This window comes from Poecile atricapillus, chromosome 2 (assembly GCF_030490865.1).
Source record: "Poecile atricapillus isolate bPoeAtr1 chromosome 2, bPoeAtr1.hap1, whole genome shotgun sequence".
Classification (NCBI taxonomy): domain Eukaryota; kingdom Metazoa; phylum Chordata; class Aves; order Passeriformes; family Paridae; genus Poecile; species Poecile atricapillus.
The window spans coordinates 146,631,211-146,651,315 of NC_081250.1; the positions used below are offsets into that span (position 1 = coordinate 146,631,211).

The following is a 20,105-nucleotide window of genomic DNA, read 5'->3' on the forward strand; positions in this document are numbered from 1 at the left end:
CAGAAAAAGGCTTGCTTGCTTTGGGTTTTTTTTCCCTATTAAATTGCCTTTAGACAAGACTACTGTTTTCATACTAAGAGGGAATATGCTGAAAGAGTATCTGAAGTTGGATGCTCTAAAAAGATTATTCAAAAAACTGTAGTCTCATGCTTGAAGACTGCTATATACAGTACAATCCATGACAGTATTTATTTTAATTTAGATATACAGAAGTTTAAGAAAAGTTCTCAAGAAGTTTTCACTTATTCAGAATTTCCACTCATTAAAATAATATACAAAAACTGGTAGCAATGTAATTTAATTGCAACATGCTTGGAAAAATCCATAAGTCTTTGACACGTATCTGTATTGCGAACTATAAGGACCACAATGGTGAACAATTGTAAAATGCTGTCTTCTGATAACCAGGGCATTTATTTATATGTATTAAAAAAATAAAACCAACATAGGAACATCTACTCTAGTCTCTGGTCTTTTAACTCTCTCAGAAATCTGGGCTTTTTTTTTTTTTTCTCCTGGTTTTTGTAATTTCCCACTTAGCAGACATTATCTAATGCTACTCTTTTCCTCCTCAACCTGATACCAAATAGCTCACTTAGCTTTGTGTACTATAAAAATTGAGATTGTTAGTGCTGTCTTAGGAACGTGGTAAATGAGCTGTTCCACCATGTCACTCCTGCAGCCTTGCTGACTAAAGCTAGAGAGGGAGAAAAATAATAGCTTGAGAATTGTCATTAGATCCACACCATCTACTCTGCCAAGAAAGCTAATTTCACAGTATATTTAATAATATAGGCAGGAAATTCCACACAGCTAATAATAAAGTGCAAAACAGGAAGTGATAAGTATTAATGACTTCAGGATATAGAAATTCATAACAAATTATAATTTCTCATTTATACTTAAAGAAAATATAGCTCCCCAGAAATAAGTTCTGGATGATTTATTTTGTAATTTTTAATAGGAGATCACAGGAGGTCATATATTGCCCAGTACACTCAAAAGAATTAGATATTTTGGAAAAAAAAGGTGCACTTGTGTTCCAGCCTAGAAAAAGGTAACTTACTGCTCTCAGAAGTGTATCTGAGGTTCTGTAATGCAGCCACAGCAGCTTGAGTGCCTTGAACATCTTCTCCAGCCTCTGTGATATGGAGATACTGAGTGGACGCCTCTTCAGAAACTTCGGCAGTTAACTTGGAAACAAAACCCAGCCAAGGCATGAATAACCTCATTTCAGTGATTTAACAACAATAAGGAATGAGTTTGGACAACAAATACTGTAACAAGAGCTACAGTGGGTGAAACAGAATTCAAGAAGTGTATTACATAGGAGACAGGAAAATCATCCTGTTGTGTTCTTCTAGATTCTACTTCAAAAGTTGTTTTAAGGGTGCTAAGTTATCCTGACCTAATTTTTGTTGCTTATCTTAGTTATCTTAGAACTAACAACGGACTTGTACTGTACTGCAGTTTAGCAAAGACCTTTTGAGAAAATATATTTATAATGCAGATCTGCTAAAACACCTCAGAAGCTTGAAAAAAAATGGCATTTTGTTTCAGAAAAGTTATCCTTTCTGTAAACTGCTGTTTGTTTTTTTTTCAAGACAAGCTGTCAATATTGATTCCTGCTCTGATGGGACTCTTTCTTTACTGATGGCTCAGCAATAGAGACATTCTTGCATCCCAGATGTTCCCTTATTTTCTGAGCTTTGGGCAGCTACAGGTAAAGTGTACAGAGAAACATTTAGAATATGGATATAAGACTTTGAAGGGCTACATTTTAAACTGCTTTTCCTGTATTCTTTGAACAGCTGTCCAAATAGAACCTAGCCCAGTGTTTTTCAAGGACTTATCCTTCTGTGTGGATACTCAATAACTGCTAGACAAGACCTGCAGGTCAGCTCTTCCAGACCAGGCATTAGATTGGTCATGGGGGCCAGAATGAAATTTAGCAGAAGAGGCCTAAAACTGTGGGGGTCAATCAGCTGAAGTTCACTCCTGGCTTTTTCCTCTCACTGGACTTCAAAATCAGCCTGCTTGGGCAGTGGAAGACACTGCTGGCCAACCATAATTTTTTAATAAAAGTGTCTGAATCTATAGTTTTCCCATTGATTCTGCATCTCCAGGATTGAAGCTGAAAACACAGGACATATCATAGGAGACTTACTCTTCATATGCATAACATTGTAATTTTTTCAGCTGATCAATTAAAAAAATCAGTTCTCTATATTCCATCCTTCTCTGCACTAAGACATAAGCTTTTTTTTCTGCAACTTTGCTCATCTCGCAGTTAACACCAGTGAATATTCAGCATATTACAAAATGCACTAAGTTTTTCAATGTCACATTTCTCTGCTAAAGCTTTCCCTCTTTATGCTGTAAATAGAGGAGTAGAAGCCTAAAATGCAAAAATAAGCATTTACGAGGCTGCTAACCCCATCATATATTAAAATTTAACAGACACAGCAAACTATCCATTCAAATAAAGATAAGATCCCATGACCTCCTGATCTTATATAAAGTCAGAACCACATTCTTTTACACTTCTTATTTTTATCCTTACTTTTCTTCCCAGAATTTAAAAAAACCTTAGGGTCAAAGCCATTGTTATTTTGCTTTACCTCCCATTTGGTCTCCCCATCATTCTCCACCAACTTCATTCCATGCTTGTTTTTAAGATGTCTGTTGAACTCCCATTTTGTACCATACACAAAGCTGCAAACAGGACACTTAATGCCACCTACAAGGAAACACAAATAAACTCTTTGAGTTATTTTCATATAAATTCTTTCCAATGCAGTAACAACCTGTTTAATTTGACCCCACCATAGTCAAGCAATGTAACTGCAAAATGTTTTCCTTTAGCTATTTGTCCAACATGAAATATGTTAATATTTACCATACACATCAGGGGCATACTTTACTGATATTTTTAAAATGTGTCTTCTCTAAGACACCTATTCTAGCTTTCTCAAGTTTCAAAACAAACATTGTTATTGTTTTTTCTACATTTGCAAAGTAAACTAGGAAGAGTTAATATTCACTTCATCCAAATATCTTTGCTTTTGAGTTTTATGTTAACATGCAAACTGTAAATAAAGTTTTCTGTCTACAAAACTATGCACAGCATGAAGTTAGCACAATGTTTAATGCTTGAGTGTGCAACATAACAGTTAAAAAACTAAGCATGATAACATCATGAGAATCCAATTTTTTATACAAGATTAAAGAGCTTTTTACTTCTTTTGCTTATGAAAGTCATCTGGTCAAATGTCAGATCTTATTTGCTTGCAATTATGCAAATAAGTATTTCTCTTTTTTCCCCTCTATTGACTAAAGAGAACAAGAATAACCTGCATGTGATAAATTGTTGCATTAGGTGACCAGAACTCACTGTAACAAATCTAATGGCTGGGGAAGTGCCTTATGCCACTGCAGGAACTGCGCTACCACAGGTCTGACTCCACATCATGGTGGCAAAAGATGATTCTCACCCTCATGTTCAAAGGTATCAAACAGACTCACAGAAGCTCCTTATAAGCCAAGGTTGCACAGTCCTTCATGAACAAAGTGATTAGTAAAAACATCCTATTTAACATTAAAGGAAAGCTACAATGTGGTAACCAGGTGAAAAGAAACAAAAATTTTTTTTTTTAATAAAACAGAATGTAACTACACTCAGTCTCTAGGGTATTTTACCGACACTTGTTACTATACTAACCCTTCTCTTTGCTAGGTCTTTACTAAACTTCACTGTTAGAGCAGATGCCCAATATTCCATCTCTAAGCAAAACTGAAGCAGTTTTACTGAGGGAAAATAAAAAAGTTCAGATTAGAACAGATTAGATTAGATAATATTAGCAATTACAGAAAATGAAATTACACATCAATTTCACACCAATCTGTAGTATTAGGAAAAACACATTGCTGTGAAACAGTGAACGCTTTTCTGCATTACTTTGATATCGAAACTATTTTAACAACACATCAGGTAAATTAAATCTGTAACTTTTGTCATTATGACTTTATAACAGGTAATAGAAGCCTAGAATTCAACTGGTAATATATAACTCCATATCAATGACTTGATATGGAAGCTCAGAAAAATTAATTTCTAGATAATTCTTTACAATAATGGGTAACATACAGGGAAAGTCAATGAATTACACACCTTTACTACTTTTATAACAAAACTGATGTTTGTAACAAAATACTGTAGGCAGATCTTACATAGCTTCACAACTTTCTTCTACTGACATGTGCTTTTTTTTATTTATTGGCCTAAAACTTCCACAAGACAAATCTCATTTTTGTATAAGGAAAGCACATGATGACATCTATAAAACAGAACACTGAGGCCACAACTGGATCCTCATGTATGGCCTGCACAAGTAGCTGCACAAACAACAATGAAAATCTGTCTCTCAGACACGTAAACAAAATGTTTATGGATGGAAGGGAGTATCAATGAGGAGAAAAGAAACAAATTTGGGAAAAACTGTATGTGACTTGCCCAGCACAAGGCAAATTAAACTAAAAAATAAGCCATCAAATGAGCACATAGATGGGCATTGCAGAAAAACTAGTGGGTAATGCATAATATTCTTGCCCCCTTTGCAGAATATATCAAATTCTTATGCTATTTATTTTCCTTTATTAGTTTAAAATACTAAAATAAATGTCATATTGTAGACTTCTACTTAAACAAAGAAACACACACCCACCCTGCAAAATCCCAAGCATTTCTCTGCTCCTGGGTGATTTCAATTTCTACCACAAGCCCAGAAATTAAATAGCGCTGTCTATCCTTGGCAATGCAATTGCTCCAATGAACACAGTCCCTCTTCTATGAATCATTCATTTATTTATAAGCTCATTCTAGGAATCTTGAGTACAGTCCAGCAGTCTACATTCATATAAATATTTCCAATTAAGTTTATTTGCAGTCTGCAATGAAGTCAAAAACCAGCTAAGAGTGGAGGAGATGAGCAAGTGTGAGGCAATTCACTCCAGGCTCAGCGGGTAACTTAGAACAAGCAGAATACAATTCAAATAGATATAGACAGCTTTTATTAGATATTAATCTTTGTTACTTTCCCCTTTCAATTTCTTTTCAAGCCTTTTTGCTTGCTGGTACTCTCTCCTTTTCCTTTTCATCTATATTCCCTTCATTTCAAAGGATTTGTTTAATATCAGGCCTGAAAGGTCTTCTTCCTTTATATGAATACATGAATAATTTTCCAAAATTGCTTTTCAGATCTATGAATAGAGTAAATTGAAACTAAACAGACACTAGTCAGACAGCAAGGTGCAACTTTTGACCCAAACAGCTCAGAAACACAAAATCATCCAAAGATTTGGGTTGGAAGGGACCTTAAAGATCATCTTGTTCCAACCCCCCTGCCAATTGCCAGGGACCCCTTCCACTAGCCCAGGTTGCTCAGGGCCCCATCCAACCTGGCCTTGAACACTTCCAGGGATGGGCACCCACAATTTATCTGGGTAACTTGTTCTAGTACCTCACAGTAAAGAATTTCTTCCTAACATCTATTACCTTGCATGACACCCAGGTGTCATATATGACAAATGTGACTTGTCATCCTGCATAATGTGTCTGCTGTAATCTGTTTGTGTTGTGTGAACAAAATACAAAGATTGATATTGATTCTGATTTCCAAATCAGGAGAACTTTTATTAACTTCAATAGGATTCATGTTTATCACTTCCAAATGCAAATGTCTTCCACAAGGAACAATTCTTCCCCCAGTGAGATACCAAAACACTGAGAAAAATTGATGTTTCTATAGCATGATACGGAATCTCTGCTCTTATTTGGAGCCCAGGTGCAAGAGCCATCTGATGCATCACAGAACAGGAAATTGAGTTGGCAAAGGAAGCTGCATATGTGAAAATTACACCTATTAATACAGCTTTCTTCATCAGAGAGCCCTGAGAAGAGACACTGACTTCATAGCTCCTACATGGATTTGATGCCTGCGTGGCAATTTGTGCCTGATATAGAAAATAGGCACAGCACTACTGTCAGCACAGGAAATATAAATGCTGTGTAAGGAGAGGAAGAGAAGGAAGGATACAAAGTCAGAGATAAGAAGAACAGAATAAGCTGTTTCATTTGTAAGGGACCTACAAGGACCACCTAGTCCAACTGCCTGACCAATTCAGGGATGACCAAAAGTTAAAGGTGTTGTTAAGAGCATTGCCCAAATGCCCCTTAAACACTGACAGTCTTCAGGCATCAATAACCTCTCCAGGAAGCTTGTTTCACTGTTTGACCACTCTCTCAATAAAGAAATGCTTACAAATGCCCAGTCTAAGCCTCCCAGCTACAGTTCTGAACCATTCCAACATGTTCTATCACTGGATCCCAAGGAGAAGAGCTCAGCCCCTCTCCCCTTCCCCACTCAGGAAGCTGTTATAGAGCAATGAGGTCGCCCCTCAGCCTCCTCCTCTCCAGACCAGACAAGCCCAGAGCCCCCAGGTGCTCCTCACAGGACATGACTTCCAGCCTTGTCACCATTTTTTTTTTTCACTCTGGATACAACCTTGAACCTTCAAATCCTCAGCTGGTTGGTCCCAGCCCTGCACTCAGGGCTCCAAAGCTGAGCACAGCAGGATAATCCTCTCTTTTCCTGCCTGGACATGCTGTGTTTAATGCACTCCAGGATGGGATTTGCCCTCTGGGCTGCCAGGGCTCAGTGCTGGCTCCTGGAGAGCTGCTGCCAACCAGATCCCTGTCTGCAGGGCTGATATTCCCCCCTTAGACTAGTGCCAGGCTTTACTCCATCCCAGGGGCAGAAGCTGACATTTGAACTTGTTAAATTTCATCCTGTTCGATGTTCCAATGTGGTGGAAAAAGGATATCCACCACAGAAAAAAAGTTAAAGACTTTTCTCTCTCATCTCACTACAATGTCTCCATTTTAAGGCTAGTCTTGCATCTCAACAACTTCACAGATCTTTAATTTCAGTGAAAAAGAATTATTTTCAGAAGTGCATTTATCTTGCTCCCAAAGGGGAAGGAAAGCCTAATCAGCATAAGATTAATTTTCTTTGTTCCAAACACTGCAAGTATGATCCCTAAATTATACTAGGAGAATTCATTCTCTCATATCTATTCCTAAGAGTGGCTACAGACAAATAATTCCTTGCAGTGCTCAGATATTTGGAAAGTTAAACAAAGTTCCCCACAGTGAAGAGTTCTTCCTTCATCTGGGTGACTACAAAATACAGGCTCTGAGTACTGACCAAGCAAACATTACTTCCTTAAAACAACTGCAGGTTCCCCATGGACTTGTACTGTCTGTGAAAATAATCATAAAATTATACTAGGTATTTCTACCCTGTTATAGATATTTACTTTTAAAATTATTTGGGTTTTTTTACAAAAGGGAACAAAGAAATGTTATTTAAAACCAACACAGACTCAGATGACTTATACATACTTATCATTACTTAGTTATATATTTTCCCCTTATAGAGCAAGTTTAAAGGGAAAGTCTCAGACTGAGTTATCTTTCTCTGTGTCATGATTTCAGTATTTTAGCATGGATTAAAGCCTTCAATAGATAAATGTTATGTGTTAGATTAATGATTTGGAAATAGCATTTAGAAATAATGTAACCTTAGAAGAATTAAATTTAATTCATTATGTAATACAACAGCATTACTTTGGTCTCTATTCCTCCTCAACAAAATCAGAAACTGAAGATTCCAAAAGATAAAACTGTCGGTAGTTTCTCTTCAAAAACAGGGAAAACACTTTCTAAAATTGTAAGTAACAAAGAAGGAAATTTAATTTTACCAAGAATTAAAATATTTTCTACACAATTTAATATTTAATCTGGCTTTCTTCTCTTCTTGCTCAATATTCCTCACACCGGGCACCAGAACTGAAGGAGCTTTACACCCAAAAATGTACCTGCCTGTAAAATCAGTTGTTTGCTTTGGTTCATCTACCCAGTGTGTAATAGCAAAACTACTTATGGGAGTCAGACAAATCTTAAATTAGACTGTTAAGATTTCTGTTATACTACTAATAAATTCTTAGCTTACACAGACAGGGTGTGCTTCCTTTCCCCATGAATAAGATTCTGAACATAACAATTCCTAACCTATTTTACCTGTAATCTCTTTTCTCCCCAGATTTTTCTATTGGGGGGAATAATTTGCTGCCATTTACTCTTCAGTCTCTTTCCTTATGTTTGCTCAACCTTACCTCAAGGAGTTCAACCTTGCAGAATTGTCACAGAAATTCATCAGCAGAATGGTAGAAATTTATCATTCATTTCAACATAGAGTGATATTTGACTTACAAAAAGAGACAAACAAGTGTAAATGATAAATGTATGCAACAACAAATAGCACAGACAAGGTCAAACAAAACTTTGGTTCCCACACTCTTAAAAACCAAGAACAAAGGACACTGAATGAAGGGTAAAAGGTGGCCATTTCAGAATTACTAAAAGAGAATAATGATTTATCATGTAGCACCCAGTAAACCGAGGAACACATACTGCACAGAAGTTTATGTTCACACCAAGTTTGCTTCAGCAAAAAAAAACAAACCACCCAACAAATCTTGTATGGTGGAGATGTACCTTGTTGGATAAGAGCTTCAGCTGCAGGCTCCCCGGACCCTGCATTGACATACTCTTCATTAGGATGCTTCCTGTTGTAATGCCTCTTCAGGGAACCAGATATATTGCAGGAATAGTGGCAATGTGCACAGCGGAAGGGCTGGGAGCAAAAAGGAAAATGTTGGACTATATTTCCTCACCTCTTCAGGATATAGGTCTTAACTGCACTGTTTTGATCCCAATAAACCATGTTCATTTCTGACTTGGGCATCTTTCAAGGAAACCCTTGAAATTTCAATAAATTGAAGTTGTAACTAAACATTACCTAAATTTGGTACTTTTTATTATGTGCAAGAAACTAAGTATTCTCACTATTATAAGATTGTTATCCAGCTTTTGTAATTCAGTAAATTGTGTGTTTTCATAATTGATGATAACAGGTTTGACTATATGGAGACTGCTATGAAATGATTCAGCTGCTGTGAGCTCTGGTCTGAAAGAGGGCAGCAAGACAACTAAAATAACTGAAAGTACAACATGACTGTACAGCCAATCTAATTTAACAGGTTTCCTTTCTTTTTCTTTTTTCCTTCCCTTTCCCTTTTCCTTCACCTTTCCCCGGCATTTGCATTTCTCTGACCATTTGTTGAGCTGATTTGGGCAATTATATTAATTAATTTTTTAAGAACATGTCTCTCTTCAACTGACAGAGAGACAAATTCCTAAAGAAAAAAAACATAATAGGAAAACAAACATTTGAGCCTAAAGCTACCCTTTGATAATAACTTTCTGACTGAGACATATCACAGTTATAGGAAGCTTGACACCACTATTAGGTCCTGTAAAAGTATGCAGGGAAAGACCAAAGTCTTCAGGGAAAAGTCAAGTATGTCAGAATAGGATGGAAAATGTTTCATGAACAGCAGCCCCACCTAAAGCTCCTCAGCAGAAAATAGTTGGTACAGAAATGTTCATCTAGGAGCTGAATTTAAAGCAGGGAAATGTCTGCAGTCAGGGTACATTGATTAGAACACTCTCCTAAGCCCATTGCTCATAATCTTCTTTCAGGCTCCAAACAGAAAAAGAAGGAAGAAAAGTGATGTTCAGACTCCCTTAACCTTATGCTTCAGAGGGTACTGTAACATTCAGCTACTCAATATTTCAGAGATGCATACTCTCTTTTCCATTGCTGAATCTGTCATTTTTTAAAGGAAATAATCCAGACAGACTGCTGTGCTCTTGTAGCACTCACTTGTGCAAGTCATGCATGTTACCTCAGGATTGCAAATTCATGGAGCTGGGAAATACGATGGATTAAAGGATCATTAGGTCACATAAGCAGTGACATTTCTCTGAGTCTGAGCATCCAAACAACTGTCCTAGAAGGGGATAAATATTTTCTGAACTCCTTTAAACAAATACTCCTGACTGATCTAATCCAGTGTTCAGTTCTCTTGATGATCTCTTGAATTGTCACAATTCTGTATAGGCAGATCCCAAGGTCACAACCAGCTACATTTCAAGAACTGCACTGTGAGTACATTTATTACTTTAGCCATCAAAAAAGGAAAATTATGTATTTTCATTTACAAAAAATCTTTTAAGAAATTTAAGTCAGCAGAAAAACCACCTACTTAAGACAGAAAAATTATTTGTTCTAAATGTATCATTTCTTTAGATGACTTGTTTTGTCTTCCAAAACGTAAACCATCATTGAAAAGACTGCATGCCTTGCTGCTTTATGGTACTTTTTAAGAATGTCTGCAGTGTACTCTTTATAGAAGCAAAATGATCTGCTAGATAATGAAAGACGTTACATATGAAAATGTAACATCTTTTCTGGAAAAGAAGCCAGTATAATTCCTATTTACAGAATATAACATTTCACAATGCATTACATTAGGACTTATTACACTGAAAACCAATGTGAAATTTAGAAATAAAAACATACTACCATTTATAAAAATAAACTGTATCTCTAATCTTAGTACTTCAGAGAAACATTAACAATTTTCAAAACTCTTTCCAGTGCATGTTTCAAAACTGGGGTGTTTTAAAATTAATTCTCTTCAATTTTCTTCAAGTATGTGAACTCAGCTATAGTACGAGACTGGCAAATTTCAGGGAAAATGAACATGGGCAATGAACAGTGATATAGGGTATTTGCTTTCATACTTCCCTAGGACATTTTAAGGTACATATTGGATTCACTCACTCAAGTACTGACAATCAAACCAAATAAAATTTGTTTCATATTGCAACATACAGATATTTTTGTCAAGTAAAACTACTAATTACAAATTGGTCATGAACAAAATAACCCTATCTTGAAAGTATCAAGTCAAAACTTCCAAAATATTAAAATGTTTATATACTGTTAATTGCCATCAAACAAGAAAATGTGCCAGTTTTAATACAGCTATCTAAAGTTCTGTGTATTTCCTAATAAGTTTAAGCATGCTTTATATGTTTTCTTACCTTGAAAGAGACGTGTTGTTCCATATGACGTAGGAGCTGTGGTTTCTGGGCAGCTGTATAGTCACACACTGTGCATTTAAACTGCTTTCCTGCAATGGGAATAGGAAATGGAATAATTAGTTCTATTTAAGTGCAGAAAACTACTGATTATACTTCCTCATAAAGATAAATTCCAAAATGATAAGAATGAACAATATGAGAAGTCTGGCACTTGCTCTGTAAAGTTTTGGTTAAATAGAGCTAAGAACAGAATAAGGGAGGAAAAAAGGCTCAAGTGTAATCTTTAAATTATAAGCATTAAATTCTCTGGATTCTCCTGGGATAGTCACTTGGGAAAGAAGAAAAGGAATTGTTACAATGCACTCTAAATGGAAGAAGGAAATCCATTATTTACAACTGCAGGCACAGCTACTTTGCTATTTGTAAAGCACACTTGGAAATCCTTAAAACACCAATGTTTGATCATGTTCACATGGGTTTAGTTATTTCTGTCCAAAGCACTGAATTGCTATGATTCAAATACATTTTCCCCTCATAGCAGTCTCTCTCACTAATCTATTTTTTCCCTTATGATTTAAATGAACACAATTTTCTTCCTTTTATTCACTGGGTTTCACACTCTTTCTCCTTATTTTGCCTCCAAGATTCTATCAGTCTTGCTACCTCCAGCCAAATTACAAGGTGCATTAAATACAGGACTTCATTCCTGAATTAAATGTGCTTGGCTAGCAAATTATATTTGACTGATGTGGAATAAGGATAGGCTAAAAACTACTCCAAAGGAAAAGAACCAAAAGGTAAAGTAGAAGTACAATAGATAATATTCTGTATTATCACAAAGAGATGGGGTTTCTTTAGATTCCAGATGCTGATGAAAAAGGTAAAAAGCATCTTATACTAAGTGTGAAAGTTTCTATAAAACCTGGCTAAGAAGAACCTTCTGGGATCTAAATAAAATAATGAAAATCAGGCCTTCTGGCTTACTTCTAACCACAAACAGTAATGACCCTGGACTACAGAATTGCTTTCTACAATGTCACTCTTGAATAGTCTGACTTCTGGAAAAGAATAAATCAGACACAAAACTACTTTATATTCCACTACTTGAATTGACATTGCAGGGTTCTGATATTTGAACAAAAATTGCTTGGATTCATAAGTCATGAAGACAAGACTCATCAACAGTGAAACAGCTTTCAAATTAATTTATTTGTGAAATAACTGAAGTACACTTAGATGTGTGCTGCTAAGAACTTTGGCAGTGCTGTCACTACAGGAAGGGACACTGGGCAAAGAGAAAGTGTCACTCAGGAGGCTGAAAGTCCCCTGACAAACCACATTCCTGGTCACTAATGTCCTCTTGTTTTTTCACAAGTGTTTGAAATGCATGAAAAGTTTTTTGGGGCGGATTTAGAGAGGAAAATTACTTAGGACTCCACAGACAGTGAGATCCTACTTCCACTAGAGCCAGGTAAAACTCACCTTCCAAAGGTACTGGGAATTTCCTGGAACAGTTTTGGAAGTGTGAAAAGCAAGGCAAAGGAGCCTAAGTCTTGGATTTATTTCTACCAGTCAAAAATGGAGGTTCACCAAAAAGAAACACAGTCATGGAATGGTTTGGGTTGAAAGGGACCTTAAAGGTCATCTTGTTCCAACATCCATCACCCCTGTGAAGGGCTGGGACACCTTCCACTAGAAGTTACTGGAGTTATTCCAAAAGACGATGAGTTTGAAGCCAGATAAAGAAGGCTCCTGGTAATAACAATGCCTCTAGAGCCAAGGTTTCAGCCTGACCTAGCAGTAACTTATAAAAGAACACAGTTCATCACAAGGACTTAAATGTTTAAAGTTAACTTCAAACTTTTAAACCCAATCGAGACATGGCAAGATGCTGCTCAACTATAGTGCTACTCTTAACAAAACCAAATTTCAAAGCACCTCAGATGAATTGCTGTAATGACTTTCAGACACACAGACTTGCTCAAGAAACCTAACTAACACACAGGTGAAAAGAAATTCAACTTTCATTGCTGAATTTCACTATTTGATCATGCCAGATGGTGAAAACAAAACAGAAAGGTTTTGAAATGAAACCCCTTGAAGGGATATTTTTTTTATAGGGCCATAGAAAGAAACCTCATCATGCTTGAAATTTTCTTTTCATTCAAATACAACAACTTGCCTCTTTCTCCCAGCCAGGAATCAGCTGAGTTTGCATTTGGTAAGTAAAATCTTGATTCTTGCATATTAAGTTTAGATGCATGTGCCAGACCTACTTGTTACTGATCAAGTTATTTCAAAATATTGGAAAGCACTTTCTGGATAACAAATGATTTACTAATACACAGAACTTCTCCAATAACTTTGGTAATAAAACAATAACTTATAATCTTCCTGTCAGATGTAGCACAGCGATGTAAAAGGGATCGTCTCTTCCACTTGAACACACAGACATAAGCATTAAAAATATCTCTGACACAGAAACTTCAAATATATTCTAAAAATGTAACAGAGCATTGTGTGCTTTCTCTGAAGATGCAATTTGAAAAAAAAAAAAAAAAAAAAAAGAATGTAAATTAAATGGTCAATAAAAAGAGGAATGAGGCTGCACACAATTGCATGAGTAACAAAGATCAAGCCAGTAAGTCATAATAAAGGTCTGTACAACTTATCCTGCTAAATAATTTACTTCAATACAATAATCACAGAATAACAAAGTATTGTTGTGCTCTAAACTTTGATATAAAATGGGATACTTTTCTGGATATGCATCTTGCTTTTTTCACTCATCATCACAGAAATATTAAAATTGCAGGGCAAATGAGATGCTGCATGTGAGACTGTAGAGAGCAAGTGCCCAGGTTTGCCACTGGCTGATGAGACACCAGGATCCTAATAATATTTTCACAGAATAAAACAGTAAGAGACGTAAAGACAGAATTACTGGTATTTTCAAATTTCTATTGAGATAAACAATTTTCTGTAAGAACAAGGAAGGCATACAAAGCCAACACAAATTTCAGAGAAACGTATTTCAGAGACAGCAGTCTGTCTTTCACAGAAATTAATTTTGCAAAGTTTTGAATTATTTCCCAAAGCTGTCTCCTGGGAATAAATAAAATCTGTAAATCACACTTGAGTGATTTCACTTAACTGAAAAGCATTTGTTAATAAGGCCTGTAGTACTGCCAATATTTATTGTCCTAAAATAGATTTAATAAACATGCACTTACCATCAGCAGTATGAAGGAGTTTATGGCTCTTCAAAGTGCCTTTTGATTTGAACTTTTTCCCACACATATCACAAAGGTGGGTTTTCTCCGTGCTGTGACGATTCATGTGGGCTTTCAGGTTGCTCTTGCTGCGAGTGGCGTACTCACAGAGAGAACATTTGAAGGGTTTGACACCTAAACATGAAAAAATATACCATGAAACAGCCAGACTGTGCCTTTCCATGAGAGGATGGACACTTACTTGAAAGAAATTTCAGATCATGTAAGCAACATGGACAAAGAGAAACACTTCAAAATTTGTATCTCTACAAATAAGACATTTCATCTATAGCTTCTGTGTAAATGACACTGAGCTCGCGACAGCATCACTTAACCTCTTAAGATAAAAGAGGAGTTCCTTCACAATTGAATATTGCCCTACTGAAGCCAGGTACTGAGTTTATCCAGGAAAATACTGATATTTGGGCCTTGCTATTCCTATCCTTCATTTAGAATTAAAATCCAGACTGCCTACATTGATGCCAAGCTGGTGTACATCTCCCTCTAGAAGTCTTCAGGTAACCACCACTCTCCATTTGCTACAATCAACAGTGAAGAAACCTCTTGTAAGGACTGCTTCATTAGGCAGTTATCATGAAAGCAGAAGTTAAATGTGCAAGCTGTATTTTATCATTAATTAGTGTCAGATTTGCTAATGGTTCAGGCAGATATAAGCACTTGAAACTTCACTTCCCTCAAACTGTCCAAAGCACACAGAGATATCTCCAGTGCATCATCTAACAGAAGGTCTATAAGAACAAAGTAAATCCTTCAAAGAAAAGCTGAATAAATCTGAACTGGCAACAGTTCAACAGTTTCATGAGGGTCTGCACATTTTAGATTGATACTCGTGACCCTAAAATTAGATTTACAAGCATGAGAAATTACAGTCTGCTTTAAGCACACTTGATTGCACACTTTGATTTGGGAAGAAATTTCCAATCACCTCTTTCCTCCAGCTCGTTAGATGATATGGGTTCCCAGTTCCAGCCAGAATAAAAGAACTCTGTCTATGGAATACACAAGGTATTTCTCTAGCCTACATTCTGCCTTACCTAAACTCCTTAATGGAGGAAAAGCCACTAGAGAAGGGCCCTGCTCTGCTACACACGCAGGAAAGCTCACAGAGCATTCAAACAAATACGCTGTATTGTACCTATATGTGAACAAACACTTTGGAAACAAGATACCAGCTTGAGAGCACCAAATCCCATCATCCCCTTTATGCAGAGGGATTGCTGAAGAACCTAAAATCACAGGCAATCTGTTCTATAGATTACTAAGGTGACTAAAGACCATGTAAGCTGTCTTCAACCTTTTATAAAAATACACAGACTGGGTAGACACAAGATTTTACTGCTTAAAGATTTTAAATTCAAGGCATTTTTAACCCACCTGTTGCCATATTACTGGAATTTCTCCCTAAAAAGTCTTAAATATGAAGAGCATTATCTTAGGGGATTTTGATCACAGTCTGTGTCTGTGGCAGCTAGCTGCCATGCTCTGCAGGATTTAATCAAAACACCCACAGAATTTATATGTATACATCAAAGCAACTGGATTTAAATTGGTTTACTAACAGATTTCCAGAACAAAGATTTTTGGACAAATGTAAAAGGACCAGCACAGACAGCACAGAAGATACAGAAAATTACTTGTTTTAAAATACTGAGCATGTATTTAATTCACTCCTCTTTACTCACATAGAATACTTTATAGATGTTTATGAATGAGTTTTGGAAAAAAACTGCATCAGAATTTAATTAATTTTTATAAAACATTTAATCTGTCTGTTCATGTTCTGAGTGTGAAGTTCCACATGTGATCCAGAATCCATTAAACTAATTAATTAACCTCCAATGTAGCCTAAAGTTTTGCATTTGAGTATAGAAACAAACTTCAATCTGTTTTTTTCTATGTCAGTAAAGCTTCAGTGGAATATGAGACTCATTATATGCCAAAAGCTTAAAACCAGAGTTTTACCTTCATGAGCCCAAATATGACGCTGAAGGTCTGAACCATTCTTCATAAAATAAAAATCACAGTGGGGACATTTCACAGCTCGTTTTCCAATAAGTCCTTTCAGCTGAACTCTTCTGCCAAGAATCTCAGAAATAGTTGTCATTGAAACCTCTGAGAGAAATGGAAAAGATAGTAAGAACCAGAAGGATATGGCGGAATTTACTTTGTAATTAATCTTGAAGAGCTTGATCCTGATTCAGTTCAACTTTTAAAAAGCTGTATTTCCCTTACTCCTAATCAAAACTGACTTGAGCAAAGAGCACAAGGACCTGTTTTTCCTTTAGGCCTTCTAGGATGCTCTGTCCTTTCTCTCCTGATCTGTGAACTCACTGTCCTCACTGCCTGTTTAAAAAAAAAAAAAAAAAAAGTTTAAATATAAAAAAATTTGGTTGGGCCACTGGCACAAAAGATCATTTTATTACTATGACCCTTCCCCGTAAGCTAAATTGGCACTTTTTTCTTCAATATTTTCAAAAGTTTTATGCAAGATTTCACCCCAGATTTCTAGATATCAAGGATCCTAAGACTATTCACTTCAGCCACAGCTACAATGGTCAGAATGCTGATAATCAGGAACTTTAAAGGAAAAGCCAGGCTCATGGAATAAATGTGACTGGAAGGGACCTTTAAGGTCACCTTCTCCAAGCAGGGTCAACTTTACAGTTCCATTTTCAAAGTTACATCAAGTTGCTTGGGGTCATATTCATTCCTGCTCTGAACACATCCATGGATGCAGATTCCACAGCCTCTCTTGGCCCATTCCAGTGTTTAACCATCTTTACACTCAAAACTGTTTTCCCAGTTCTAGTCAGAATCCCTTTGTTTCAACTGATATCCCTTCACTGTACAGCTCCAAGAAAAATCTCCCTCTGTCTTCTTTTTAATTAGATTGCAAAGACAGCAATTAAAATTCCTCTCCTGGCCTTTTCTTATTCAAGCTAGACACACTCAATTCTGTGTATTTCCTTCATATGAGATAATGTTTTGGTTGTCACAGTGAAAAAGTTCAAAATAATGAAGTTTAAATTAAAGTGGCCCAGACACATAATGAAAACATTGCCAGATGCTTTTAAAAATAAATCAAATTGCTCAATACGCGTCAGATGAATGAAATGCTATCTCTTGACTTAATGAAAATACAACACTCATGCAATCTAAACCTTAAGACATGAAAGCTGGTGACATATTATGCCACAAATCTTATAAATTTGAAAGTTCCTGACTAAACTTAGATTTTTACCAAATTCACCTTGTCTCCTGATGATCGGTCCCAGAATGGAATCACAAAAATCCTGCCTGAACTCATATGCACAGGGAAAATAACCTCAAAAGCTGACTGTAAAAGCCCATGAACTGAGCAGAGATAAGTTCTAAGGTACCAAAAAAAGATAAATACAGCCAAAAGTCTGAACCCTCATCTGCCTTTCATGGCTTAGATGCTTCATTCATGACTGCAGGCTAGGATGTCTGCTCAGTGGGGAGCTATGGAAGCTGATGCCTCTCATGTCTCAGAACTATTAAGAAATATCATATTAAATCAGACAGTGGATGAAAGGTAGATAATTCTGGGAGCTGGGACCACAACCCAAGACTCCTCCTTCACTGCTGAGTAAAAAATCATTGGGCTCTCTTATCTCTTTGGTTTGAAATACTGCTCTACCAAAGTCTACGGAGATTTTTGTCTCACAGCCTTCATGGGACCAAAATTCAACTCCTCTGCAAATATAGAAAAGAAAGGAGAACTCTTTGATTTCATACTTTCTACTTGATGAAACTGAAGAGACAAGGGAGTGGGGCATGCTGAATGATACTAGGAAAGGAAGAAGAGGGGGAGTTCTAAAAATTACATTTGAATGATAAATATGAAGGTGTTTCAGTTTAAATTAATTTTTGATATGCCATTTTAAAATTCAATTCCTGTTAACAGTACCTGTCTTTCCTTTCATCTTTATTCATTTTCATTTACATTTTTGAAAACAACTGCACTCATGCCACTGCAGTATTTAATAGCTTATACTGTCAGAACCCTCACATTTATTTGGCTTGTAATTAAGTATGGTGTACAACTAAAGGATTTCTTCCTGATTACAAGGAAAAAATTCACAGAAATAAAAAAGGTTTGTGCATTAATTCTCCTCCATATATTAAAACAGGGTCATTGCATAACTATTGCATAGGCGTATCTTAGATGTAGTATTTCTGCAGTACCATAGAGATACATCTAATAAATCAGCTATTCTGCCTTTAAGCTCTATGCGCCTGTGGTACATGAATGAAAAATGGAAACACAAAATAATAGTGCAGATTATCCTTTTAAACCTTACTTCTATTGTAAGAGTTTAAAAAACCCACTTGGATAAAAAAAAATAAATATTTAGAAGGATTCAGATACCAAATTAATTGTTCAGGAGTATTTAAGTGCATGAGTTTACTACTCCAAGGCTCCAGAGTTAACTGGTATTTCTGGATCTTGATGCAGCACACAGTGATCAGTCAGCAGCCAGTGCAGGCTACTGGCAACATGTAGGGGCACAGAACATCACGTCCTGCCAGTTCACAGGTCCTGTTACTTAGGAAAGCCTCCTATGCTCCCTGCCTGAGGCAGCACGAGGGCTTTAAAGGCACAGTTCCTGAGATTCAATTTCTGTGCTTACTGGTGTTATACCTCCTGACTACAGTATAGCTCAGAAGCCTTTTCTCATCTCAATTTCCTGCATCAGACATGTCCTCTGACGTACGACAAGCCCTCCAACCACACTGCTCTGGAGTGGTCTGCAAATAAAGAGGTTTAGTAACTAAAGAGCTGAAGTGGGAGTTCAGGATGAAATTACAGTGAAGGAAATTGTTTAAAACACGAATCTAGCACTATCTAGTGGCAGTAGGAAGATAAAATACTGCTTTACCTATTATGCTGTACATCTGACAAGAAAGACAAGGCAAATTACATAATTTTAATTGGATTTTCTCCTCAGACTCAGTCTGAACATAACCAATGTTTTCCTTCTTTGTATCCAATTATGTCAGGTGATAAGGAGCACTGTAGATGAATTAACAAAAGTGTCACCTCTCCCTCTTCTGCAGTAGCAGCAGGGCTTTCTATCCAATGTAAGACAGATCCTGAGAAGCAGGAAATTAGGGACACACCAGTGCGGCTCTGCTGAGTTCACATCAGCGAAGTTTAAATCAGACCCCACACCAGCATTTCGGGATCGAATTCCCAAGGTCTGAGAAAGGATTGTTTACTCAGGCACAGCACACTGACTCACCACATTCATGCTACCTTGCACTTGCACTGACAAATCAGAGCACCAGAATTCAAGGTATAAACAGAGTTTGGAGCAGTTTGCTGGATCCAGCCAGGTGTGCCAGCTCCATTACTGCTGGCCACACCACATCCCTGCTGCTTCTAGTGGGAGCCCTGCTGCAGCCTCCAGCCCAGCCCACGGGAGCTGGGCACACGCAGGGCCAGCTCTGCACTCACATCACTCACCTCCAGACAATTCATGAGCCCTAAATGCATTTCTGTCAGCTCATGTAAGGCCAGCTTACATCTCCTGGGCTGCTACAGGATGTCTATATGCCTAATCCTAAACTTCCCAGTGCTTAATTTGAATTCACCCTTTGCCAGATGAAGACAGACTTCTTAGCACAATTACCTGGCATAGTCCACAACACACATGCTCAAACAGTAACACTTCTCACTCTAAATTCTAATCTGCAAAACCAACACAATTTTT

The 20,105-nt window shown here is 36.9% G+C and overlaps 1 protein-coding gene across 2 annotated transcripts in view; it reads right to left on the reverse strand.

Annotated features, from left to right (window-relative positions):
• The window catches only part of ZFAT (zinc finger and AT-hook domain containing), a 115,785-nt gene that overhangs the window by 13,304 nt on the left and 82,376 nt on the right, over window positions 1–20,105 (reverse strand). For both annotated transcript variants that reach the window (XM_058830557.1, XM_058830556.1), the window contains exons 9-14: window positions 16,330–16,479; window positions 14,308–14,481; window positions 11,075–11,163; window positions 8,618–8,756; window positions 2,622–2,740; window positions 1,067–1,193 (exon numbers count right to left, since the gene is read on the reverse strand). In XM_058830557.1, coding sequence (XP_058686540.1) covers window positions 1,067–1,193; window positions 2,622–2,740; window positions 8,618–8,756; window positions 11,075–11,163; window positions 14,308–14,481; window positions 16,330–16,479 — 798 coding nt within the window. The remainder of the gene's footprint in view (window positions 1–1,066; window positions 1,194–2,621; window positions 2,741–8,617; window positions 8,757–11,074; window positions 11,164–14,307; window positions 14,482–16,329; window positions 16,480–20,105) is intronic.